The 26,941-nt window shown below is 53.6% G+C and overlaps 1 protein-coding gene across 1 annotated transcript in view; it reads left to right on the forward strand.

Annotated features, from left to right (window-relative positions):
* The first annotated feature begins 4,804 nt into the window (after positions 1-4,804).
* Positions 4,805-26,941, forward strand: part of DTX1 (deltex E3 ubiquitin ligase 1) — a 96,480-nt gene continuing 74,343 nt past the window's right edge. Inside the window, exons 1-2 of the mRNA XM_050924365.1 lie at positions 4,805-4,868; positions 6,217-7,630. Of these exons, the coding sequence (XP_050780322.1) occupies positions 7,372-7,630 (259 nt within the window). The 5' untranslated portion in view covers positions 4,805-4,868; positions 6,217-7,371. The remainder of the gene's footprint in view (positions 4,869-6,216; positions 7,631-26,941) is intronic.

A 26,941-nucleotide genomic window follows, 5' to 3' on the forward strand; every position in this document is an offset into this window, starting at 1 on the left:
CTGAGGCCAAGCACCTGTGGGCTGGCTGTCTCCCAGGCCTACCATAGGAGCCTTTGGGGGTAGGGACCTCCCATGCCAGCTGCTCTTGCCCAGCCCTTTGTGCACCCACTCACTCATCCAAGCCAGCTGATCACAGCGGCAGCTGGGAAGGGAGCCGCTGAGTCTGAGCCCCGTAAAGGGACAGCTGGTCTTGGACAGTCCTGCCTGGCATATCTGCCCTTTGCCCAGGCCCCACAGCTTTCCACCCCCTACCCCACTCCTCCTGCAGCTTCAGAGGTTCTCCAGCCCCCTCTCCCAGCTCTGGTGTTGGGATGGAGGGAGGGGGGGAGAAGCATGGAGCAGAGCAGAGCAGACTGACCCATTGCTCACAGGAAAGGGAGCTGATGGTTCTTTCTCCTCTGCTTCCCCCCCTCCCCAGGAGAATGGTATGGGCTGCTCCCCCTTCCCCCACCCTAACCAACATCTCCTCTAGGCTCCTGAGGGGAAGAGAGAAAGGGTAGCCTGCCTCCCGTGGCAGCCCTGATTGGTCACCCTTTCCCAGGAGGTGGGGAAAAGGGGAAGGCAGCCAATCAGAGGGGAGTGTGCCCCCCACAGGGATGGAGTTGGGCAGAGCGCTGGGAGTTCTGCCTGTGGGGGCAGGGCAGCAGGACCAGTCCCATGGTGGGGGGTGACATAATGTACCCCATGTAACCCCTGTACCCAGACATTCACTACTGAATGGGCTTTACAGGGACGGGGCTTATACCACTCCACTCAGCCCAGAGACTGGCTGTCTGGGGGATGGGCTGCGCCTGGTGGCCTGGAGGCTGGTTGCAAGTTAGCAGCCTCTTTCCCCATCCAAAGGACATGGGGAGAGGGGGCCCATGAAAATAAGTGGAGCTGGGGGAAGAGTATTTGGAAACTGAGTGAACTCCAAGGGGTGCAAACCAACCCTGCAGGGCCTGGGCACAGCTGGCCCTGTGCCTGACTCCACAGTATGGGGGTGATAGAGCTGTTTTCAGCATCCTGTATTGGCAGATCCCTGGCACAGCTCTTCCATCGAATGCTCAGAAACCACAAATCCGTTCGCTGTTCCTCCCAGGACCGTGTCCCACTTCCTCCCACCATCCCCCAAGCTGTGCACCAGACCAGTGGTTCCCAGAGTTTTTACTGAGGTGATTTGCCTGCTGCATTTTGTCTATTTTGGAGGCTCACCCAAGGGACAAATAGGTGGTGGGGGGCAGGGGGCAAAATAATAGGTCAGTGGCTTTCTCCCCCTTCACTGCCTCCTCCTCCTCACCCAGCCGAGGGGGCACTGCACACTCGCAACATCACCTTCCACCCTGCCCACAGCCCATAGCCCAGCCCAGTGTGAAGAGGAGGCCATGGGAAGGGGGGTGGAGAATGAGCTCTGCCTGCACTCACCCTGCAGTGGTGACTGCTACCAGCTCCCTGCTCCAGGTGTTGTGACCTAATGTCCGGCGTTACAGTGCCACTCAGATTTGGCCTGCCCCTCCCCCCCCCGCTGTCATGACAGAGGAGCGGCCAGACCAAATTTGAGTGAGCAACATTGATGGAGAGGGAGCCAGACCACATCTCAGTGAGGTTGTGACCCCATGCACCAGATCACAATCCGAGAGCGGATAGCAGGGCCCACACTGCCAGGAGTTTGTTAAAAGGACCTAGATTAGACACAGATTGAGATCAGCCACCAAGGGGCACTGCAAACCAAAACCCCATTACACCCCTAGTGTCTTGAAATCTCTATTATACAGGACACAGGGCCTTTCTTTCTGTTCACAAAGGCAGTAGGTGAAAGGCAGGGATGCTAGGGACACTGAGGGCAAGGAGCATGGGAAGAGGAGGATGTGGGGAGGGTTGGGGGAGGGGGGAAGAAGGGGCAAAAGAAGGCACCACAAGACAATATGGGCCCAATTCACTAAGCACAGCTCCAGTGGCATCAATGGGGCTTGATGGAGTAACTCAGAATCTCTAACAATCCAACCCAAGGGAGGTGTCATTTAGTGCAGGGTTCTTTCTTTCTTTCTTTCTTTCTTTCTTACAGGTCTCAATAGGCCAGTGCCCACCATTAAAAGTGACCTGCAAAGGATTTTTGTAACTGTGCTTCTGCACTTTTCCTTTCCTAGGTATGGCTGTGCAGAAGAAAAGGTTTTTGTTTGTTACCATTTTTCCTGCTGGTGGTTTTTGCTCCGGGCTGTCAGCAGGGGTCTCCCGGCTTTGCTGGAGGAGCAGTGGGCAGTGGAAGGGATGTTGAGCAGGAGTTCTCATTCCCACCATTGAGAGCAGAAATGAAATCTACCATCCTTCTCAGCCATCCTTCTCCAAAGCCACCGGGGGTGGGGGCGGGGGGAATGGCCCAATTCCCCTTGCACTCCCACCGCTATTACCCAGGTGCGTCTCCATCAGTCCCGGTGGAGCTGCTCCTGATTGACACCTGGGAACAGAACAGGACTCTTAGCCTCTGCTCAGTGGGAAAACAGAAGGGAAGCCCCCCCCTTCCCCCATTGCAAAGGCAGGAGCCTCCCTGGGGTAGCTGAGGCTGCTGCCTTGTGGACTGAGCTTTGCACAGGGAAGGTTGATTTGCACTGTAAGCTCAACACCTGCAAAGCTCTCTAACCCTGAACCCACTGGGTGGGCAGCCTTCAGACACAGCCTTGCCAAGCAAGCTCCTGTCTGCCCTGCCTGGATGCTAACTTCCTTCGGGCTTCCCCCAACCCCATCTGATCTCTCATCCCATGGTGCTGCTGTGCAGCAGGCCCTGTCTGCCTGCTGTGTTTCTGCGCTACTGAATATCCATCATTCCCACTGGGGGCCAGGCTTTGCACTAGGCATTTCCTCTACACAGTGTACCCTTTCCAATCCCCAGTCTTTCCTCCGCTAGCCCTTGTGCCAGCACAGGGTGGGAACGAGTCAGTGCACAGCATGTACTAGAGGGGAGCCGTGCCACTTAGGAGGTGTGAAATAAGAACAAATCTCAATCTTGGCACAAAATGTGAACCCAGGTTTGACACCAAATGTTTTGCAGATTCATAAACATTTGCATGGATCCACATGTTCAAATATGGCATCTCACTCTGGAGGCTTTGTTTTTGGTTGCTCAACTTAAACATCATCATCATCATTAAACTGATTTCCAGTAGGTGGCCCACTGTAGTGAGAAAGACAATTCTTTGTGACTTTGTTTCCCCTCCCTCTCTTTGTCTGTCTAATTGACTCCCATTGTGAGTTCTCCAGGACAGGGCCTGTCTGGGCCTTTAGTTGCTACAGTAACATTGCTGGGCTTTAATCTTTCTCTCAGAGGCTGCTACTGCTGTTTCCAGAGTTCTCATTTTATCTTGTTCTACTAATCCTGGAAACCGTGGAATGTTGTTATTATGATTTAGGTCAACTCTTGTGACATTATCACATGTCCCATGATATCTGCAGTTTCCTTAAAGCCCCAGCTCCTGGAGTCAGGTGATTAAGTGAGAATCTCAGCCCTCACTTTTTTTTTAAAACTAACTTTCCATCCTTCATGGCCTCAGAGAAAAGCTTGAAATGTAACCCCACTGCAGCCTAAAGGCTCCAAAACTAAAAGGCAAAGAAAAAGAACCTCAAATTCATCATTATTTTTTAAAGTCTCATTTTTGTTTTTTCGCATCTGACTCATGAATTTGGAATGGATTGGAGTTGGCAATATTGATAGTACACTTTGGAACTGAGCATGGTATGAAAACCTAGATAGATAGATAGATAGATATCGATCTCCACAGTAATCATACAGCACCCTTGGGGCATCCAAGGGAAACAGCAGATCAATTGTCTGTCATTCTAGCCAATGCACGCGCGGTGGCTACAGGCGGGCAGCAGGGATAGGCAGTCGGGGTACAGGCAGGGACACCATTTCAGATTTCAGTGGGGAGGAGGCAACTTTCAGCTGAGGCCCAGGTGCAGCGCCCCCTAAACTTGGGAGTCTCAGGGGACATAAAGCCCCCCAACAGGCATGGCGTGATGGAGGGGCAGCCAGTCCAAATTTGAGTGGTGTTGCAACCCCATGTGCCAGGTTGTAATGCCACTCAAATTTGGAGTGGCTGGACAGGTAACCTGGGTGCCCTAGTTAGCAAAGTTCTGTTTGCATCCTGGCTCATATATTAGTGGGGCTAGGCCTGCTTTCCAGAATACTGGTGGGGTCTGGGGACCTGGTGCATGGGCCCCCCTGGCCAACCCAAACTGCCACCATGGTATAGGGTGCAGTGGGTAGTGGAGGCAGCATGGTCATGGACTAACAGCATTAGACAGTGGGAGCCAAAACATCGGAGTTTTATTCCCAACTCTGCCACTGGGTCTTTTGGGCGAGTCCTCCCCCCGCTCCGTGTCTCAGTTTCCTCAGCTGTAAAATGGGGGCAACGGTACCTGCTGTGCTGAGATGAAGCGGGGATCCCCTGGGCCAGCCCAAAACCTCAGAGGGGCAACGCTGGTTTAAAGTCAGCCCGCCTCCCCAAATCCGGGCACGCTGTGCGCGCTCACCCCCGGGCGCACGGCCGAGCCGAGGGACCCCCAGCCAGCTCCCTACGGCGAGGGCCCCTCCTTCTCCCCGGCCCCCGAGGGAGGCAGCCCTGGCCGGCGGGCGGCCGCCTCTAGCCCCCCAGCCTCGCCCCGGCGCGGCGGCCAGGCGGGGCTCCCGGCAGGGATGCTCCGGATCCGCTGTGCGCAGCCTCCTCCCCCGGCTCAGCTTGTTGTTTTGGCGAGGGCTGGGAGCCGGGGCGCCCCCGGGTTTGCGCTCGCTGCCGCAGCCAGCCAGTCCCCTCCTCCTCCAGCCCCGGCCCCGGAGCGGCGGCGGCCGCAGCGGCAGAGCTGAGCCCGAGCCCGAGCCGGAGCGCGGCCACCAGGTGGGTCTGGGGCGGGGGGTAAACATGGATCCCCGAGAGGGGGGCGAGCAGGGGCGAGCGAGCCGCCGCGGGGTGCCAGGAGAGCCAGCAGCCATGGCAGCGGACTGGGTTTGCAGCAGGGAGTTGGGGAGGGGGCGACGGGAGCTGGCCCAGGCTGCAGGGAAAACGTCCCATGGGGCCTCGTGGGGGCTGTTTGGGGGGGCAGGTTTAAGGGACCTTCTTGACTCCCCTGATAGTTGTGCCCAGAGCCTTGCTATAAAGGAGGAGAAAATGGAACCACCTGCCCCCTGCCCCCGGGTAAAGGGCACCTCAGCCCTGGCACCAGTGTGCTGCTTGGCTGGACAGGGCCGGGCGAGACGCTGCCATGCGCTGCCCAGCTCACTTGGTGGCTCTGCTGTAAGCCCCCTGCTCCTTCTGTTGCTTGGGGCGGGACAATGAGTGTTGGGGACCTGCCGCTTCGATCCTTGGGGGTGGGGATCCCTTCGGGTGTCACAATACCCCGGGGACCCGAATCGGCTGCTGCTTCCCTCACACACGTATGGGGTGGGGAGGGACATGCAAGTGGCAAGTGCCCGTGGTGCCCCAAATCACTGTTGCTGGCATCCTTGGGAGGGGGTGCTGCAGGCTTTGCCGGTGACCTCGTTTGTGGTGGGGAGACGAGCAGGGAATGCAGACCCAAACAAAGGCAGGGAGGGTGTAGGAGCTGGGGCGAGTGGCTGAATCCCTGCTGGGGAGCTGTGCCTGCAGTGAAGATGGTAAGTGAGAGTTGGGCGGAGGCAGGTTTGACCTGAGGAGATGTGCCAGGCACTTGCTGTCTGAGGGGCTGTGGTGTTTGTTTGCATGGCGGGAGGAGGGGAGACCCCATTCAGTCACGCTCCGGCAGAGTCCATGCCGTGGCTTGGCACGTTAGCCCCAGGGACTGCAGTGCCTGCCAGCGGGCAAGGAAGGGGTGAGGGGCCTGCAGTGCTCTTTAAGCCTATAACAGCTTCCCTCTTCTTTATCACACCAATCCCTGCACCCCCACCTCCACCTTAAAGGGACATAAGGCATCAGGGACGATCCTGCATCGGAGGGACGGGCTGGATGGCCCCGATGGGTCTCTGGACGATGGGATTTCTCTCCTGATGAGTGAAATGGACATAGATGAGGCTCTGGTCCTCACAGGGGGCCAGCCTGGCAGATATGCTAGCTGGATGGATGAGGCGGGTGAGGAAGGAGACAGCCCAGGGAGAATGACCATGGGGTCAGTCCCTGGGCTGGGAGGTGGATCTGCAGAGGGGGGCAGGGGATGGGAGTCTGCTCTCCCAGACAGAGAGCCCCAGCACTGATCGATGCTCTCCCCTTTCAGGCTGCATCCCCCACCCGTCCTCCGGCAGCAGACGGGACAATTTCTCCCCTTGCTACAGAGATGAGACCTGGCAAGGTGCTGTGGAGCCGTCCATGACAGAGACTGAGCAGCAGGAAGCAAGAAGGAGGGGAGGGGGTTTCCCCTTCTGCAGCAGCAGCTCCTTGTGAGCCCCGGGACGCAGCCCCACCCTACCCCGTCCTCCCTACCAGGCTCCCCTCAGCCCCGATAAAGACACCAGAGCCATCCCCACCAGGCACAGAATGTGCGATTCCGGCTGGCGAGGGATGCCCTCCCCAGGGACAGGTTTCAGAGGAGTCACCTGCAGCGAGCCCCAGCTGTGACCCATGGGGAGAGAGCTGTGATCCCATCCAACCAGCCCAGCTGGGAGGAGAGGAAGGGCCTGGCGGGGCAGGGAGCCTGAGGCCTTTTGGGGCTGAGGGAGGCAGTCTGTTGGAATTGGGGGTAGGGAAGTCGGGAAGCAGCTGGAGACAGATCACCCCGGCATGGATTGTGTGGCCCTGCACAGCCTCCCCGAGGGACTGAAGACAGGAGATTCCCAAGACCGAGACGAGACGCTGGGCTTGGGCTGGCTGTTCTGGGCTCTGCGGAGGCCTCATTACTCATGCTGTTGAGGTCGAGAGCCTTCAGCAGGGCAGCTGGGCTATGGAGGCACACACCTGAGAGCACCAGGGGCCGAGTGTAACCAGAGTCAAGCAGGAAGGAGGGGAGCACAGGACAAAATCAAGGGTGGGACCCTGTATTTTCCCCGGGGTCTCCTATTTGGGTGTGAACAGAGGGGCAGCAGGGGCTGGATCATTTTCTCCGGCTCCCACCAGCCGCATCAGGACTTTGGAGCACCAGGGGTTGGGTGTGGCCAAGATGTTCACTCCAGCCTGGCATGCGTAGTTAAGAGAATAGACAGCCTCTGTGCAACTGGGATCATTCCTCTGGGGGCCAGCACATTGCAGGGATACTGCTCGCTCCTCATCCATGCTGCTTTCTGAAGGACTCTGAAGCCAGAGGTCGAGCCAGTCAGGCCCGGAGAACCACCCTCAGAGGGCAAGTGGCCTGGGAGGATGCCCTCCTGCTGACTTCCCTGTCTCCAACCCCTCTGCTGCCTGCCCTGCTCAGGCTGCTGCCTGCTGACCTGGCACCATGTTGCGGCCGAGCTCAGGGGTGTTGATCTCAGTGAACGGGCTGGGCTTCCCACCGCAGAATCTGGCCCGCGTGGTGGTGTGGGAGTGGCTGAATGAGCACGGACGCTGGCGGCCCTACACAGCGGCCGTCTGCCACCACATTGAGAATGTGCTGAAGGAGGACGCCCGGGGCAGTGTGGTCCTGGGGCAGGTGGATCCCCAGCTGGCTCCTTATATCATTGACCTGCAGTCCATGCACCAGTTCCGCCAGGACACAGGTAGGGAGAGGCTCTGCGTGTCTGTGGGGCGTGGCCAGGGCGAGAGCTGGCCAGGGGTGTGCTAAGATCTTGGGGTGATGTGGGGAGCTGCCAGTGGGGTTGGGCTTCAGGGCTCATCAGGACCCTCAATCTCTGCTTGGGTTGGGTGAAGGAGTTGCACGACTCTTTGCCTGGTAAAGACGGGCATGGGGCTGACCTGATCCCTCATGGCACTGCTGCCATCCAGCCAGGAGAGCAGAGTGCACCTGGTGCTAGCCTTAGCCATGGCTCTGGAGACAGTGAAGCATCCCAAAAGGAATATACACACTTGTGCATGTAGAGAGAGATGTGGATTAACCACAGCTAATGTTTATCAAGGCCAGGTGGAGGCGAGCACATCTTTTACTGGACCCATGTCACAGAGCTCTTCCTCGGGGGCTGCGAAAGGAACTCGGAGTGTCACAGCCAAATATAGGGGAGGGGACAGATTGTTTAGATATTACCTCACCCACTGTGTCTCTCTAGTATCTTGGGACCAAAACAACTACAACACTGCCAGCAATATCTACGTGTCCGTCCGTCCGTCCAGCTGGTACATTGCATCCAGCCATCCCTGCAGTTGGTGTCCGTATCTGTCTGCCTGTCTCTGCCTAGGCTGACCAGACAGCAAGTGTGAAAAATCGGGACGGGGGTGGGAAGTAATAGGAGCTTCGATAAGAGAAAGACCCCAAAATCAGGACAGTCCCTATAAAATCGAGACATCCGGTCATCCTATCTCTGCCTGCCACATGTCCGTCTCTGTCTGTCTGCCTGGCTCGGTTCTGCTTCTCATCGTCATCACCCTGGAAAAGTCCCATGTGAGCTCATTTCCTCTCTCCTCCCCCAGGGCTGCTGGGAGATGTCCCCCCTTCTCGATCCCCCATCAACCCCCACATTCTGGGAATGCAAATACTGCATCCCATGAGACATCCTGGCTGCCATCTGGGGACTGAGGTTTGGTGGTGGTGGGGGGGTGTCACTCCTGGACTCCCATCACTTTGGCATGGGGGAGGTAGGCCCCAGTGACCTCGGGGAGTGGTGGGAGGTGGCTGCCCTGAGCTCTGGTGTCTCCGCTGGCTTAACAGTGGCATGGGGCTTGCGATGTTTTCGGAGAAGGGGAGTGCTGTGGTGGGAGGCCAGCCCACAGGGCGTGAGAAAGGGCATTAGAAGGAAGGGTGCACAGAGGGGCTCAGATATCTGGAAGGGAGGCAGCAAAATGAAGATCCTGCTGTCGACCAAAACCCCTAATGAGGGAGATCCCCAGGATCAGCTCAGGTTGCTTAAAATGAGGTGGAATTAGTTCCTTCCACATGGATGACACTGCCCCCAGCCAGAGGCTGGTGAGCTGGCTGGGACAGGGGAGCAAAAACCCAGGACACTATTCTGGCTCTGACACCAGCCTGCTGTGTGGCCTGGGGCAAATCCCTTCCTTGCTGTGTGCCTTAGTTTCCTATAGAATGGGGATGATGACACCAACCCCCAGAAAGGGCATCGGAGATGGGCCATGCTATGGGTCCTGCCGCTGGCTCTTCATGGGGATAACCTGGAGGGGAATGTGGGTCTGTAAGGAGGGACTGTCCTGAGAATGGGAAGCCATGGAGAGGCATGGGAGCACTGCACAGCTGGGGATCTGCTGCCTGCAGGTAGCCTGTGTGGACCCCCTTCCTGGGGCTCTCTTTTAGGGTAGGCTGGGACTGGGGGGAAAAGGGCTGTCTGCAGGACAGCTTGTGGTGGTGTCCGGCATGGGAAGCAGTTGCTGGCATGGACAGGAAGGAGGGTGAAATACAGAGATGTGCCTGTCTCCAGACTCCCCCAAAAGGTGCCAATGCCACCTGCAGGCCGCTGGCTCCAGGGTGCCCTGTTTCAACAGGGGCAGGGAGGGTCCCCTGCTCGCTGTACTCTGTGCCATGGCTGAGGTTACAGAGGGTGGGGACGCATCATGCGAGCCCTGTGCACTGGGCTTGTGCTCTTTGTGGTTTCTGTGTGACGTCTGGTTTGCTGTTCCATTGCAGCTCTGTGCAGAGCTCTGACCGGGAGGGGACTGGGCGTTAGAGATGTCACTAGCGGCTGTATTGATGTGATCACCCCTCCCAGCCCCCTCTCCTCCACCCCCCTCTCGCTGCTGCTCCTACTGCCTGGGCAGCTTCCTATTCCCAGCCTGTGATGGGGCATCCTCCCCACGCTGGCCCTGAGAAGGCTGAATTAGGCCACATGGGCCCGTTCAGCCAATTACGCTGCAAAAAGGGCAGAATTAAGCTGGAGGAAGCTTATTCGAAGGCAGCTCCCCTGCAAGGGAACAGGCCTGGCTTCTCCAAAGCCAAGAGGCTGGGAACAGTGCAGCAGGGAGGAAGCCTGCAGTCCCCCTCCCTGAGGTAGAAGCCACAGCCCAGTAGGAGGGAGCAGGGTGAGAGCAGTACAGTGGTGGAGATGCACACCTCAGCTGTTCACGCCGACCCTGGCCTGGCACCCAGCACAGAGGGCGGGCCTGGGTTCCCATACCAGCCATTGCTGAATGGTACTGCTTGGGGGCAGTGAGTAGGAAGACTGCCTGAGCCACTGTTGGAGTGACAGGGTCACGGTAGCAGCTCCTGGTGCGAGGGAGGGGCTGCAGCCAAAGAGGGAGAGATGCAGAGATGGAGTGAAACCACAGGAAGGGACGTTGACTGTACAGAGCTAATCCCCAGAACGGCCAGGAGGAGGCACCGCCTGTGGTGAGCAGAGCCCCCCGTCACACAGCCTGACCTGTTATCAGTGCAGAGGGTGCATTCTGCCTAGGTGCCCAGTCTGCTAGCCAGCACAGCCGGTGCCTTCCACCTGCGCCTGTCACTGTAGATGTTTTCCACTGGGATGGCCCGACACGCTGGCCAGCATGGCTGGTGCCCAGCAGCACAATGGGACCTTGGGCACAGGTGGATCCAGAATGGCTGGTGACCTGGCCGTTGGCAGGTGCTCCCAGGCTACAGGCATGTACTTGGTGTTAGCTGGAACATTAGGAAGCAGGGCAGATGGGTTCAAAGCTTGGTGCATCTGTAACTTTCAGCAGCAAAGCAGATGCATTTCAGCTGGATGTACCCAGAACATGGTGGCATGACAGGCAACATTCGTCTGATTACAGTACACCACATGGCTCTTAGGGGGCATGTTAGATTGTCCCGTGTCTGTGCCCTGACTCAGCAACCTCTCGTGCATATCTGCTAACATTGGTAACATTGTGGGAGCCCACACGACGCTCTCCCCAATTAGCCTCCCACTGCTTGTGCAGGGCAGACTTGTGGTGTGCTGTTAGTCTATAGATTTGTGTGCATCAGGTTTTGTACAGCACCTAGCACACAGGGTCCTGGTCTGTGACTGGGGCTCCCAGGCACTGCTGCAATAAGTAAATGTACAAAGCTGCTGTTGTTGATTACAAATGGCCGATGCTATTGTGGTGGGTCCCGTGTTTTTCCTTGGGATCAGGGCATTGCCCCTGCCCCTGTTCTTGGGCTCTGCTAGTGCCCTGGAGAGGGAGAGAAAGGGAGCAGGGAAGGGACCCAGGTCCACCCCCTACTCTAGTCCCAGTCCCAGTCCCAGTCCCAGTCCCAGCCCCTTCAGCATCACAGGCTTCTTACCCTCTCTCCCCTTGGGCTGGGGTTCTCTCAGTCCTCTGGGCTGAGGGAGTCCCACTGCCCTGCTCGGGCAGGGTTTCTCTTCCCAGGTCCTCTGATTGTCTGATCACCTCCAAACTACAGTCAGCTCTCCCTCCCTCCTCCTGTGTGACCAAAGCAGGGGTGTTTATTAGGTCTTGGGGAAGGGAGGGCTTAATTGGCTCCAGGTGCTCTAATTAACCTGTAGTAACCTTTCCTTAGTCCACAGGGAATAAAGCTCTGGTGATCCTGGGGCTTATATACCTCCCATCGATTACTATCCTGCTGCCCTCTGGCCCTGCTGTCCCACAATCTATTTATGCAGAGCCTGTCCAGATACTGGCCTCTGCACAAGGATCAAAACCACAAGAACAAATACCCTTAACAGAAATTAAACATCTAGTCATGTACTCTGAGATTGACTCACAGTAAAGCAAAGCCTCTATAGGAATATAACCTAACCGATACACAAGAACTCCAGCTTACAACTAATACCTGGAACTACATTTTACACAACGTCTAACTGACCTGGAGAACTCATTGCCACAAGAGGCTGTTGAGCTTAGCAGGATTCAGAAAAGAATTGGATATTTCTATGGCTAACGAGGACATCTCAGTTACATGAGAAGGGGTAAAACTTTTGTTGTTAGAGAGGACAAAAACTCTCATGCTCCAGGGCATGAGCCAACCACAAACAGATGAGGTCAGGCAGAAACTTCCCCTCTGAGAAGAGTTATTCCATAATTGTCCAGTAGGGGGTTCCTTGTGCCTTTCCTCTGAAGCAGCTGGTGCTTGTCAGGCTAAGACAGGGTAACGGCCTAGGTGGACCCCTGGACTGATCCAGTCTGGCAATTCCTGTGTTATATGCCCATATGCAGGGAATCATCTCCCCAGAGCCAATCACCCCCAAATCCTTCACCTCGGCTCCTCCCAGAGACCACAGCTCTGTATTAGCCCAATTTGATACCCAACAATGTGCTTTGGACTGACCCATTTATGTATAGACATATCTGACATCTACAGACAGGGTGCCTTATACCTTAGACAGATACACATATATCAGCTGCAAAGATAGATCATAGGTACTCCCTGAACAGTTTGGCTTTATAAAGTATCATTTGCAGGCACCTGTCCAATGCTCTGAGCTCTCTCATGATGCATCAAGCAATCATAGACTCATAGAATCTCAGGGTTGGAAGGGACCTCAGGAAGTATCTAGTCCAACCCCCTGCTCAAAGCAGGACCAACACCAACTATGGTAATGATAGAACAATACTCAGTACTGCCAGTAGACATAGATTCAAACAGATGCCGAAAACTTCCTGGCATCAGCAAGGCACAGAGCTGATGGAAGATTTCCTGGCGGATCAGCTGACAGAACTGAAATTTTCTGTGGGAATTCTCCAGGCTGTCCAAACTGCCCAGCTCCTAGGGATCACAGACTCCGTGAGCTAGCCAGCTCCCTGCACTGCCTGCCTGGCAGGTGGGCAGGCTACCTGCCTTTTCGGTTCTCCTGGGATGAGGGTGGTTGGCTCCCTGGCAGGCTGGCTCTCTGCCCAACAAGCCAGCCATGGCGATGGCTGGGCAGCTGGAAACCAGCTTTGCAGCCTGGAATTTTTCAGACATGTCCGTTCTGAGGGAAGTTAGGCATTTTTTACTTTCTTCCAATCAGAACATGACCAATTGTAAAAGCACCATGGGGATGGAAATTCAATGCATGAAAAAGATCCAGAGTGAAGAAGGGTGATCTTGTGGCTAGCTCTGGATCTGGATTTGGTTCCTGGCTTTGCCACAGTTCCCTTGGGTAAGTCACTTCATCTCTCTGCCCATCAGCTCTCCAGCTGGGAAATGAAGGTTGTGATCCTTTCTTTGGTTGAGTTTGGTTAGAAACGCTGCAGGACAGACCTGTCTCTTAGGGTGTGTCTGTGCAGTGCTTAGCACAATGGGGCCTCAGTCTTGGTACTACATTAGCAATAATAAATAAATCACAGGCCCCTCAGTTATTCCCCTGCCCCCCTCTCTTCCCCAGCTGCCTGGACTTGGTGGCACTCTGGAAAGCTGTACATAGCCATGTGACAGGCATGCAGAGGGCTCAACATGGCTTAGCCTCACATGGCGCATCAGCATGTGGGTTTGGTTTGAACAGCGGCACCCATAGCTGTGTGTGTAAAACAACAATGACAAACAGGAAATAACCTGAAGAACAATTGTTACGGGGGGAGGGCAGGAACCTGGGCCTGGAGAACAAAGGGGTGCTGGGGACAGGAAGTGCCAAGTCCCCTCCACTACTGGGGCTGCTCCTGGCCATTTCTTTCACTTGGCAAACTGGTGCAGCTTGTTGCAAGGCAGAGGCCATCAGCTGTGGTAGGAGTGCTGCTGCAATAGCACTAATGGCCAATGGCAATGCAGCTGCTGCTTTCAGGTCCAAGGGCTGCAAGTTCAAGCCCCAGCAGGACGGAGCATGTTGCTGAATGCTCCTTCTTTCTCCAGCACTGACTGGTTCTGAGCCCATATGGCTCCCTAGAGGTGTAGGCAAGGCCAGGGCAAGCTCTGATTGTCTGAATCTGCTATGGCTCTTGAGAGCTGAGCTTCGGTATGTTGTGGTTGTTACTGGGGTGCAGGGCCGGCGCTTCCATTTAGGCGACCTAGGCGGTCGCCTAGGGTGCCAGGATTTGGTTTGGCGGCAATTCTGCGGCAGGTCCTTCACTTGCTCCGGGACCCACCGACGAAGTGCCCCGAAGACCGGGAGCGCGGAAGGACCGCCCCCCCCCGCCGCAGAATTGCTGCCAACAACCGGGAGCCTGGAAGGACCCCCGCCTAGGGCGCCAAAAACCCTGGCACCGCTCCTGCTGAGGTGTCCCAGTCAGGTTCTAGGAAGTCCCAGAAACCTGCAAATAGGGTTGTGGGTTGCTCGGATCAAGGCCCAGAGACTCTCTAGTGAGGCATGGAACTTGCTGCTTTCCCAGGCACATCTGCACTGCAGCAGCATTCACCCAGCACCAAGCAAACTCCCACAGTCCAGCCACACCAGGCTCCTGGCAGAACCTGGCTATTCCAAAATCCCACTCAGGAATGTGCCGGGGTGGTGGTGGTGCCCCCATTATACCAACACTCTTGCTGTGCTAGGTCTTGCAAAGGACAGATGCCAACTGCTCTAAAGGCTGCTTCATTCTCCTACTGGCTCCATGCGTAGGGTTTTCCCTCAGTGCTGGTTCCAGCAGGAGAAGCATGTTCAGCAGTGGTAGGGGAAGCCGTGCGTTCCTGGGAACTAGAGGAGCTGTGCTGTGCTCAGAAGGGGCTCAGAGCTTGGGGCTATCAAGGTGGGGGCCGCTCTGTGTGCATGTGGAGAGGCAACGGTGTCTGAGCCCTGAGAGGACGAGTCAGACCCAGCCAGTGTGGGGTCGTGATGCGGGTTGTTGGATTTGGTGGAATCTTGGACCAATAGTTTTACTGCCCGTTTCACACCCGTTTTCACTGGGAGCTGGGCCAGATGCCACCTCCAGCCAGTGGCATTCCTTAGCAATGCAGCCCCCCAGAGTGGGCCCATTGCAGCGCTGGCTGTGTAGTGGGCTGTGTACTGGGATCCCCCATAACTCTGCCATCCCTTACTGGCATCTCGTGTCCCCACATTGCCCGTGGGGCGATGTGCCTGTTGTGCTGAAGGGCCCTTCCCCAGGGTGCTGGGAAAGCGTTCAGGTCTGCATTGCAGCTCACTGCCCCTGGGTGGCTAATGCCCAAACCCCAGCACCACTGCATGGCACCAGGGAGTGGGGAAGGGGAGATGGAAGGAAGCTCCCTAGAGGGCTCACAACTATTTGAAAGGATGCTACCCAACTCCTATACACTAGAGGGGGAAGAGGAAGATGAGGGGGGTGGGGGAGACAAGAACAGAAGGTGCAGAGGAAGAGATGGACAGGAAGGGAGCTGTGGCTTTAAAGATCAAAGGCTTCTTTGGGTTTCCAGGAGATGCAAGCCTTGTCTGAAAATGCCCCCCACCTCACTCCCCACAGACTGCGAGCCATACTCAGGCCTCCCGCCCCATGCGGTGTGGTTTACGCGTGGCTGCCTCTCTGCTCAGCATACGCTGCACCTGCTTTCCTACACCCGCCTGTTTGCAGGAAAGGGGAAAAAAATACATCTGCGACGGCTGGCCTGGTTTCAGAACAGACACGAGGTGCGGGGGACCCAGCGCCAGCCCTGATGGCCTGGCCTGGCCCGACCCAGAGAGGTGATGTAGGGAGTGGACTGGGGGGTAGTTCGACTGCTTCCTGCCCCCGACACGCACTCTGTGGGGATCTCTGTCTAACACACACACAGGTGCTGACAGAGTACCATGGGATTCCCACACGTGTGCACGTGAATTCTCTCTCTCTCTCTCTCTCTCTCTCTCTCACACACACACACAGAGATTACCACGAGGATCTTGCTTACACACATACAAAATAACCTGGGGATCTCTCTCACTCTCTCACACACACACACACTCAGGATGCATGGGATCTCAGGTGTGTATGTGCGCGCACACACACACATACACGCTCTTTCTCTCTTTCTCTCTCAGGGTATCAGAGATGTTAGCCAAGCACACACATCATATTTACAGACTCTGCAGGTAAATTACACTAGGAGCCCCCTTTATCTTGCACCTGTGGAACCCAAACCGGGGCTTCCCAGTGGCAGGAAGTCTGCCTGGGGGGAAACAGAGTTGCCAACCTGCAGGGCACAAGCTGACCCCATTGGGCCCAGAATCAGCGGGTGCTGCTGACAAAGTGGGCAGTCTAATGTGGGGCACTGGTGGGTCAGTGCATGTCCCAGCAAGCCTCCCTGGCTGGATTATCCAGCTCCCTTTCCCTGGCGGGGTGCGTGTACTACCAGCTGTGGTGCCCCAGGGTGTTTCCACTACACCAACATTGCTGTCCTGCGGGCGCACCAACTCACTTCTCCCAGCTCCAGAGGGGGCCAGCTAGCACAGCCCATTTATCTGTGAGTGCCTCTCCTTCTGTCCTGGGTCTCTGGAGCTCCAGCACCCCCTAGGCACATTCCTTCCCTGAGAGTCCCCATGGCACGTGCAGGGCTGACGAGGCCTTTGCTACGACCTGACCCAATCTCCTCTCCCTGCAGGTTCTAGAGCAGAACATTTCCAGTGCTCCCCGTAACTGGGGCAGGCTTGGAAGGCCCCCTCCCACTTATCTGCAGTTTGGATGGGGAAGAGCAGCTGGCTGTTTGCTCAGCGGCAGAGCGGTGCTCACCTCTAACCCGAGGTTCCCCTTGACACAATGGTCCCACCTGTCTCCGGTTGGGATCAGTGCCATGAGTGGATGTGTGGGAAAGCAAAGGCTATTGCGGTCAAACAGCAGGTGGGAGTTGTGCAGAGCCTGCGGGCTGGGGGCTACCAGCTTGGCACTGCTGATACAGCCCTTTTCTTAGGGGTAGTGGGGGCCGCTTCTCCTGTTCAAATCCTGAGTCAGGTCACACATGTAAGGAGTTTGTCAGTGTTATCCTAATCCCTAGCTGGAGTGAAGCCAAAGCCCCACATGCGCCTGTAGCCATGGCCTCGTGTGCCCCTTCAATCCACAGCCAGGACATGGCTTCTGCTGGACTCACAGCCTTGCCTGCAGCTTCTGCCACATCCCCAAAACGCCCAGCCCCGTGCCCAACGACTCCAGCAATGCCAGTGCTTTTCATGTCCATACAACCCCCAGCCGTGCATTTCTGGCCACAGCCCCCATGTGCCACTGGAACCCACAGGCACGTTCCCTTGGCAAGGCTTGCCACCATGCCCTAGGCTCCCCAGCCTTTCTGGCATCCTCATGCCCTGATTGCTCCTGTGCACCTTAAGTTGCTAGAGCATCTCTGGCCAACCCATCTCCAGAGCCATCTCTCACCCGTGGGTTACGGACGTCTGCCTGGGATCAGCGTCTAGCATTGCACGGAGCCCACACGAGGTGCTGGCATGACAGACTGCGGGAAGACATCAGAGTGTAATGGGGCAGATCCTGCATCGGAACCACAGAGCCTGAATTCAGCCCTGGAGACTAGTGCAAAGGGGACCAAGCCAGCAGCCCTGTAAGCATTGCAGGACCTATTGAGAGCAAACCCCAGTCTCCCTCTCTCATGGTATTGGATCTGGCTAGTAAATCCCTGGGGGAGCCAAATGCCAGTCTCTCTTCCTCAGGCAGCAGGACGTAGACACCAGCCCCGGGGCAGACTAGCAAATGGCTTTTGGCATCAGCTGGGTTTCCACGTCCCTTCAAGAATTGCTTGCATTTCCCAAAGCCAGACGGGGTCCCCGAGTCTTCATGTGCTCGTTGGAGATCTGCCTTCCAGAAGGTACCAACTCAGCAGCTCCAGTGAAAGGCCTATGCCCCTCCCACCCACAGTCAGGAATAATTACAGGGCAAGCGCCTCTGCCTGCTAGCAAAGGGGAGACTTCCTTAGAAACTCCAGTAGATTTAGTGATCCTGGCTCATTGCCTTCCCATGTCCCACTGCCATATGCTTCTGGCTGAAGGCTCTGCAGGGGCCTGGATCAAGGGAGAGCTGGGGTCTCAGCTTCGTCCCATGGAGGTGTGGCTCCTCCACCCTGCTGGGTGGTGCTCCTCGGCCATACTTACAACACAGCCTGTGTCCTCTGTGTCACGCACAGACCACAGGACATTTGAGGGCTTGCCCCTTTGCTGGGCCTTTTCAGTGGGGGTGGCCCCCGCCTGGCCCTAGCTGCCCTCCAGTGGCAGAGTCGGGGGGGGTGGGTGAACCAGCCCATCCTTACTCCACTTCCAGGAGCAAAAGGGGCAGGTGACTGGTGACTTGATAGCCTCCTCTCCCTCAGCCCTGCTCGAGTGCTCTGCACCCCTGTCAATTGAGCTTCCCCCCAACGCTGCTCGAGTGCCCTGCACCCACATCGATCCAGCTGAGTGTGTTGCCAAATGCCCTGCAGGGATGAGATGCAGCAAATACTCAGGTTTCAGAGTGGTAGCCGTGTTAGTCTGTATCAGCAAAAACAAAGAGGGGTCCTTGTGGCACCTTGGAGACCAACACATTTATTTGGGCATAAGCTTTCATGGGCTAAAACCCACTTCATTGGATGCATGGAGTGGAAAATACAGAGGCAGGTATAAATACAGAGCACATGAAAAGATGGGAGTTGCCTTACCAAGCAGGGGTTCAGTTCTAATGAGACAATTCAATTTAAGTGGGCTATTATCACCAGGAGGAAAAATCACCTTTGTTGTGGTAATCAGGGTGGCCCATTTCAAACAGTTGACAAGAAGGTGTGAGTAACAGCAGGGGGAATTAGTTTTTAGTTTTTGTAGTGGTCCATCCACTCCCAGTCTTTATTCAGGCCTAATTTGATGGCGTCCAGTTTGCAAATTAATTCCAGTTCTGCAGTTTCTCATTGGAGTCTGTTTTTGAAGTTTTGTTGTTGAAGAATTGCCACTTTTAAGTCTGTTATTGAGTGTCTAGGGAGGTTGAAGTGTTCTCCCACTGGTTTTTGAATGTTATAATTCTTGATGTCTGATTTGTGTCCATTTATTCTTTTGCATAGAGACTGTCTGGTTTGGCCAACGTACATGGCAGAGGGGCATTGCTGGCACATGATGGCCTATGTCACATTGGTAGATGTGCTGGTGAACAAGGGTGTGGGGGAGTGCAGCTCAGTGGTTTGAGCAGTGGCCTGGTAAACCCAGAGTTGTGAGTTCAGTCCTTGAGGGGGCCATTTAGGGATCTAGAGTGAAAATCTGTTTGGGGATTGGCCTTGCTTTGAGCAGAGGGTTAGATTAGATATCTCCTGAGGTCCCTTCCAACCCTGATATTCTATAAACAAGTCCCTCGTGGTATAGCCTGTGATGGTATCTTTTGAATAGATATGTAGACAGAGTTGGCAGTGGGGTTTGTTGCAGGGATAGGTTCCTGGGTTAGTCTTTTTGTTGTCAAGTATCAGAGGGGTAGCCGTGTTAGTGTGGATCTGTGAAAGCAGCAAAGAGTCCTGTGGCACCTTATAGACTAACAGCCATATTGGAGCATGAGCTTTCGTGGGTGAATACCCACTTCATCGGATGCATGTTTTTGTTGTGTGATGTGTAGTTACTGGTGAGTATTTGCGTCAGGTTGCGGGGGGGAGGGCTGTCTGTGAGGACTGGCCTGTTTCCCAAGGTCTATGTGAGTGAGGGATCATCCTTCAGGATAGGTTGTAGATCTTGATGATGCACTGGAGAGGGTTTAGTTGGGAGCAGTAGATGATGCTAGTGGCGTTCTGTTACTTTCTTTGTTGGGCCTGTCCTGTAGTAGGTGACTTCTGGGTCCCTTCTGGCTGTGTCAGTCTGATTCTTCACTTCACCAGGTGGGTATTGTAGTTTTAAGAACACTTGATAGAGATTCTGTAGGTGGCTTCCGCCTTCCATGCTACTCTGCATGGTGCACTTTGATCTGTGCAGCTAGCTGGGATTCCCCCTCGTGGTTGGTGTGACTGGCCACGTTCTGAGGTGGTCTGGTCACTCTTTTCTTCTGCCTCGGTCATTTCGAAACTGTTATTTTGGCTCCTAAATCATTTAGATACTTTTGAAAAGGCACCCCCCCATGTATTCTGGCTCCATTTGTGTTCCCAGGAAGTTGACTGAGACCCAATCCCAGATGCAGATACAGGGATCCACAGCTCATTGGCCTGGTCAGCACCCTGGAATGAGCGACTTGAGCTGTTAGACCCTGGGAACTGCCTTCTCCAGTAACACCAGCAGCAGCCCTATGTCGGGATTTCCTTGTGCCTTGTCTTGCCTGTGATCTTGAATTAAGGAGCCATTCGCAAATGCCCTTGAGTGTCCTGCTGTGGCTGCCAGGCTATTTGGTAAAGTCCTGCTCCTGCTTTTTTACTGCCCACAGCTAGGAGGGCAGCAGAGCAGCTGTCACTGCTTGAATCCTTGGTCTGGAAGAGTGACTCTGTTGCGTGAGCAGCTGCGAATTGTGACGAGGTTGCACAGAGGTTTTATTTCTATTGCACGGTCTCGTTGTTCTGAATGGGACAGTGTCCTGAGCCCCTCAGCGGTGGACCCCACTGAGATATACTCACCCATCCCATTGATGTTGCTGGGGTTGCACAGGCAGATCTGGGGTCAGATCTTCCATTGCCTTTGAGTGCAGTTAGTGCAGTCCCCAGAAGGGAGCATAGCAGAGGAACAATGAGACCCAGAAACCCACCCAGTGCCGTGTGCCATAGCAGTGAGTTAGTTTCTTGTCAGTAGGCCTTCTAGATTCTGCCCAGAAGTGGGTGTATCTAGTGGCTACCGAGGTTCATCCTGCTCTGGTGACCAGTGCCTTTAAGGCATGTAGCAAGAAGACCCATGTGATTAGTATTTCATATAGTGCCTGGGAGCCCAGTCCTGGAGCAGGACCCCATATGCTGTGTGCTGTACAGACAGAACAATAAGATGGTCCCTTGCCAAGGAGCTCCCAGTCTAAGGCCCAGATCGTCCAAGGGATTGAGGCTCCTCACTTCCACTGCTTGCAGCAGGGGCTCCCTGTTGGGATGGAGTCCACCTGCAGGAGGAGCTGGGAATCCCAGCCGAGGAGAAGCAATGTCCAAAGATACAAATGGAAGAAGAGTCAGCTGGGAAGAAGCAAAGAGGTGGCAGCACTGGAGCTGCGGATCCCAGTCTCACAGGAACTGACCAGCCCATGTACACGTCCTTCTAATGTGTCTCTCGATCAGTCCTCCGAGTGCAAAGAGAGACGAGCTTGTTCGCCTCAGTGTAGCTGAGTCAGTAGTGAGGAGATGGAATCAGAGACCTGCAGGGACGTAGGCAGCTTGCTGCAAGATGGAGCTCCATTGGGTTGATGGGATTCCCATCTCCTCTTGTCCTGGGGCAACAGTGGGGGAAAGCAGAGCCAGCACAGGCTCTCTGTGGCTGAAGGGAAGGGGGCTTGGCTGTTGTTCACCTTAGGCTGCCTGGGTTCAAATCCTGTCCTGTGTCACAAGTGAAAAGGACTTGGGTAGTCTGGATATGTTTAAAGCACAAACCTACCACTGAGGGTGGACAGCTCCTGGACTAGGGTAAGGGGGTGTGTGTTGCATTGAGAAGCATCAGCAGGGCTCACCCGTGTGTGTCTCAGGGAGAGTGGAAGGGAAACTTGGATTCAAGTAGCAAAGCTAGTGGAGGTGTCTGGTGAGAGTGGAAAGCACAGGCAGAGCTATGTGCATGGGACCCAGGAGCAGCAGGTCCACTGAGGACTGGGTGGGGAGGATGGAGACATGGAGCTGGAAGGGCCATGGGGTCTGGAACAATTTTTATAGTAGAGGTGCTGAGAGCCATTGAACCAAACTACAAACTGTATGTAATGGAAACCACTTCATGCCAGGGGGTGCCCCAGCACCCCTAGTTCCAGCACCTATGAAAATAGCAGGGCGTGCTGTTGCTCAGGACTGAGGTTTCACAGATTCCAAGGCCAGAAGAGACCACTGTGATCATCTAGTCTGACCCTCTGGATAACACAGGCCACAGAAAATAATTCCTGGAGCAAAGTGTCTTGAAAAACATCCAATCCTGAGTTAAAATGGTCAGTGATGGGAGAAGCCACCACGACCCTTGTAAGTTGTTCGAAGGGTTAATTACCCTCACCGTTAAACATTTACACTTTATTTCTAGCTAGACTGAACAGCCCCTTATCAAACATTTATTCCCCATGTAGGTACTTACAGACTGTGAGCAAGTCACTTCCTTTTTGTTAAGCTAAATGGATTGAGCCCATTGAGTCTATCACTATGTCATGTTTTCCAATCCTTTAGTCATTCTCCTGGCTGATCTCTGAACTCTCTCTGACTTAGCAACATCCTTCTTGAGCTCTGGGCACCAGAGCTGGACACAGGATTCCAGCAGCGGTCGCACCAGTGCCCAGAATAGACATAAATTAACCCCTCTACTTGCACTCAAGAGTCCCCTGTTCATGTATCCCAGGATTGCACTCGCTCTTTTGGCCACAGTGTTGCACTGGGAGGTCAAGTTCAGCTGATTATCCACCATGGCCCCCCGATCTTTTTCAGTCACTGCTGCTTTTTTGACTGTGCTGCACGTTGAGTGGATGTTTTCAGAGAACTATCCACAATGACTCCAAGATCTTTCTTGAGTGGTAACAGCTAATTTAGACCCCATCACTTTATATGTATAGTTGGGATTATGTTTTCCAATGTGCATCACTTTGCATTTATCAACATTGGATTTCATCTGCCATTTTGTTACCCAGCCACTTAGTTTTGTGAGATCCTTTTGTAGCTCTTTGCAGTCTGCTTTGGACTTAACTATCTTGAGAAGTTTTGTATCATCTACAAATTTTGTCACCTCCCTGTTTACCCTTTTTTCCAGAACATTTATGAATATGTTGAATAGGACTGGGCCCAGTACAGACCCCTGGGGGACACCATTTACCTCCTCCATTCTGAAAACTGACCATTTATTCCTACCCTTTGTTTCCTGTCTTTTAACCAGTTACTGATCCATGAGAGGACCTTCCCTCTCATTCCATGGCAGCTTACTTTGCTTAAGAGCCTTTGGTGAGAGACCTTGTCAAAGGCTTTCTGAAAATCTAAATACACTATATCCACTGGATCCCCTTTGACCACATCCTTGTTGACCCCCTCAAAGAATTCTAGTAGATTTTCGAGGCATGATTTACAAAAACTCTTCCCTGACAAATCATGTTCATCTATATGTCTGATAATCCTGTTCTTTACTATAGTTTCAACCAATTTGCCTGGTACTGAAGTTAGGCTTAAAAGCCTGTAATTGCCAGGATCACCTCTGGAGCCTTTTAAAAAAATTGGTGTCACATTAGGTATCCTCCAGTCATTTTGTACAGAAGCTGATTTAAATGATAGGTTACATATCACAGTTAGTAGTTCTGTAATTTCACAGTTAAGTTCCTTCCAAACTCTTGGGTGAATGCCGTCTAGTCCTGGTGACTTATTACTATTTAATTTATCAATTTGTTCCAAAACCTCCTTTAATGACACCTCAATCTGGGACAGTTCCTCAGATTGTCACCTAAAAAGAATGGCTCAGGTTTTGGAATTTCCTTCACGTCCTCAGCCATGAAGACCGATGCAAAAAAATAAGGATTGGAGGATTTACAAAGATACTTTCAATTCATGAACCTTTATTCCTGGCATTTAAATCCAGGCTGTATTCATGGGAAAGTCAGGTGGGAAATAAACCCAACCCCCTCTGTTGTCTCCCCAGAGGGAGTCCTGTGATCGGTGTGATAGCTAGAAGAGATGGCAAAAGCACGTCAGCTCAGGCAGGTACCCTAGGGAGAAGTTATCTACTATATCTATTTTCCTTTCAAATTCTGGTCCCCTCTTCCAAACTCTGTTTGCATTTCACTCTCTCACTCTCTGCTCCCCTTTTCTCATTAGATCATTTCTGTCTGCTCTTTTCCCCAGTGTCTTCTTAGCAGCATGGGACTCCCAACCACACCCACCCTGCTCAGATCCTCACTGCCATCTCGCCTGTGGAAAGTGAGCTGCAATTAAAATAATGGTGTGCCATGCAGCACACCCATGGGTGCTAACCAGCTTAAAGGGAGTAGGGAACAAGCCTGGGTCTAACCCCACTGCACCTATCAGCAAAGCTGGATGGATAGATGCACATGCAACACCCCCCTAACATCAACCAGGCTCTTCTTGCACTGCAGTTTGGCACAATCCTTCCCCAGCCCAGGCCAGCCAGTGCTTGATTGTCATAATTGGTCCCATTGCTACTTGGCTGCCAATGCTGGCACCTGTTCCCATGGCAGCAACACATGGGGATGTCAGGTGAGACTGCCCTGAGAGGTGAAGTGACCAGGTGTTGGGATCAGCAAGACCAGTCAGACATAGGTTCCAGGGGCAAAATGTCATGGGCCCTGGAAGTGAGCCCCACCCTTGGAGTATTTACTGGAGCAGCTGCTGTTTGTGCTGGTTCCAATCAGCTCTTCTGACCTGGCTCTGCTGGCTGAAGGTCTCCATTGTCTGGGAAAGGCAAAGAAAAAGCCATCTGACTCTAGCAGCCTGTGGGATGCACGTATAATTAATAGTGGTTTACTTAGTGGTGGCAGCCGTGTAGAGAAATCAATAGCTTCCCAGCTCCGCCTGCAGAGATGAATTACGCCCTTTTGTTAGCTGAATACAGAACACAGTACAAATGGGATTTAAAATTAGATGTCTACCAGAGTCCATTCCAGGTGGGCACAGAAATTCGGATCTGGTTCATCTCCTCCCAGGCTGGACCCAGACTCCATTCCTGTGGGCCCAGGAAGACTGTGATGCTAGCAGACCAGGTGCCAGCCCATGCCCAGGTCCCCAGGCCTCAAGTGACCTCTGACTGGCATCAGCTTCCTCCATTTCAGTGAAGTTGGGCACCAATAGTCAGCTGATCCTCTTCATTATGCCAAGGCAATGAGCCAACTGGCTAGTGCTCTGCCTGCGTGGCCCAGTGCAGGCTTTGCTAGCCCTGGTCTCAATGCACATCGCCCAGGCCCTGTTGTCCTGCACAGCAGGAATGGGTATTGGACATTTCCTCCCAAGACACAGCCCACAGTCCAGCTCAGCTGCAGGGCACTAAAGAGTGGGGCCTAGCCAAAGCTGGATAGAAGATTGGCTGAAGATCAGCAGATAGATTTCCAGGTGGAACCACAAACTGAATCAGCTCAAGCCTGGCATATTCCAAGTAAGCCCATTGCTGAGCCACTGGGGCTGCAATTCTCACCTGAAGCTAATGAGAAATGAAAGCTGGCGAGTTTCCAGGCTGGGTTCCCCCTATTCATGCATTTCTTCTGTGGGTTAGGATTCCCACTTCACTGAGTCTGTATTCAGAGAGCCACAATTTCTATCCAGTTGTCTGTGGATCTTCCCATCAGCACTGACCTCCATGCAGGAAGGGGCCGCTGGGTGGAGATCTCTCTAAAGGAAGTTGGTTGGGCACCAGACCAACTGCTGGCTTCAAGAAAGCACAGTGTCCTTCCAAAATACAGTGGGATCAAATCTTTGGAGCGAGAATGCCCCGCCCTTGATGAGATGGAAAGAGATTCCCCAGTGACAGGGGAACCCAGACATCATGAACAGGGCATCACTCCCCACCAGTGACAGAGCCTTGCATGGGCAGCCAACTAGAAGGACATAAAGACTCAAGAATTTCCCACACAGGACATTGCTAACCCACCAATCATGCACACAGAGGTTTTGATTTGATGGGGAGCGCTGGAGCTGGCTATCCCAAAGCGAGAGCATTGCTCACCCAGCCACCTGCAACAGAGATGTGGGTGAAGCACAGGAAGCTCTGACCTCAATCCATCTAGATCAGGGGTGGGAAAAATTCTTTCTTTAGACAAATGTGTTTCTCTCCCTATTGGCATGGAGACCAGGGCTTGAGTTGGAAAGCCAAGTCTGGGAAGAGACAGTCACGCAGCATTGATCTCGAACCTCCGCCTCTCTTCACGTCTCCATCCGCAGGATGAAATGGGTCTGAGTCTGGATCCTGATCTCACCCCTCACTCCCCAGGACTGGCAACGGCAGCACCCTCAGCTCTTGGTGGAGGAGGAACAGTGGGAGGCATCTTGTGCCTCTAACGTGACCTCCTCTGGCCGATAGTTGGTGTTAAAGAGCCTAGGAAAGATTGTAGGAACATGGGACCACGAAGGAGAAAGCAGGAAAATACCACAGGACCTTCACTGGCCAAAGCAGTGTGAATGAACTGGCAGGGTGGAAAGAGACTGATTTTAAAAACTGTGCAACTAGTGATTGTTTTTGGATGCCCCAGAAATCACTAGCTGGTTTTCAGATGTTGATAAAGGTAATAGTGTTGGTGGAATGTACTTAGGCTTCTATAAGACATTTGGTTTGCTGCTGCACAACATTTTGATTAAAAAACTAGAATGCTATACAATGAACATGGCAAACATTAAATGGATTAAAAGCTGGCTAACTGATGGGTCTGAAAATGTATTTGTAAATGGAGAATTATCATTAAGTGGATCTGTTTCCAGTGGGGTCCCACAGGAATCATTTCTTGGCTCTGCACTGTTTAACACTTTTATCAATGACCTGGAAGAAAACATAAAATCACCACTGATAAAGTTTGCAGACGACACAAAAATTGAGAGTGTGAAGTAATGAACAGGTCAGCTCTGATTTTGAGCGATCTGGATCAGCAAGCAAACAATGCGCATTTGACTATGGCTGAGTCAAAGAAGGTGGGCCGTGTTTACAGGATTGAAATATCGATAATGATTAACAATAATGGACCTGCTTTTCAGAGATGCTGAATGCCCACAGATCCCATTGACATCAGCTGAGTTTGTGGGTGCTCAGTACCTTTGAAAAGACGGCTTTATTCCATGTTTGTTTGGAAAAATCTGAGTAAAATTAGGTAACCTTGTTTTGAGCCTTGCGATCCTGAATCTGCTCCCACCTGTCCCAGGGGTGATATTTGCATAACTTGGTCTGTCTTGAGGAAGGAAAAAGGCAGTTCAAGCTTGATAAGAATTTAGTTCAGCATTTTAAACTGATGAATCTCCAAATCGAGTGTTTCTATGCAATCGCAGGAGACTTTTCTTTTGAGTCTTGACCAGGTATTTTAATCCTGGAGCATGTTCATGAGGCCTTTACTAAAGATGCTTTGGGTTAAGATCTTCTGGGTTTATCTACTGT

Source organism: Gopherus flavomarginatus, chromosome 15 (assembly GCF_025201925.1).
Source record: "Gopherus flavomarginatus isolate rGopFla2 chromosome 15, rGopFla2.mat.asm, whole genome shotgun sequence".
NCBI lineage: Eukaryota > Metazoa > Chordata > Testudines > Testudinidae > Gopherus > Gopherus flavomarginatus.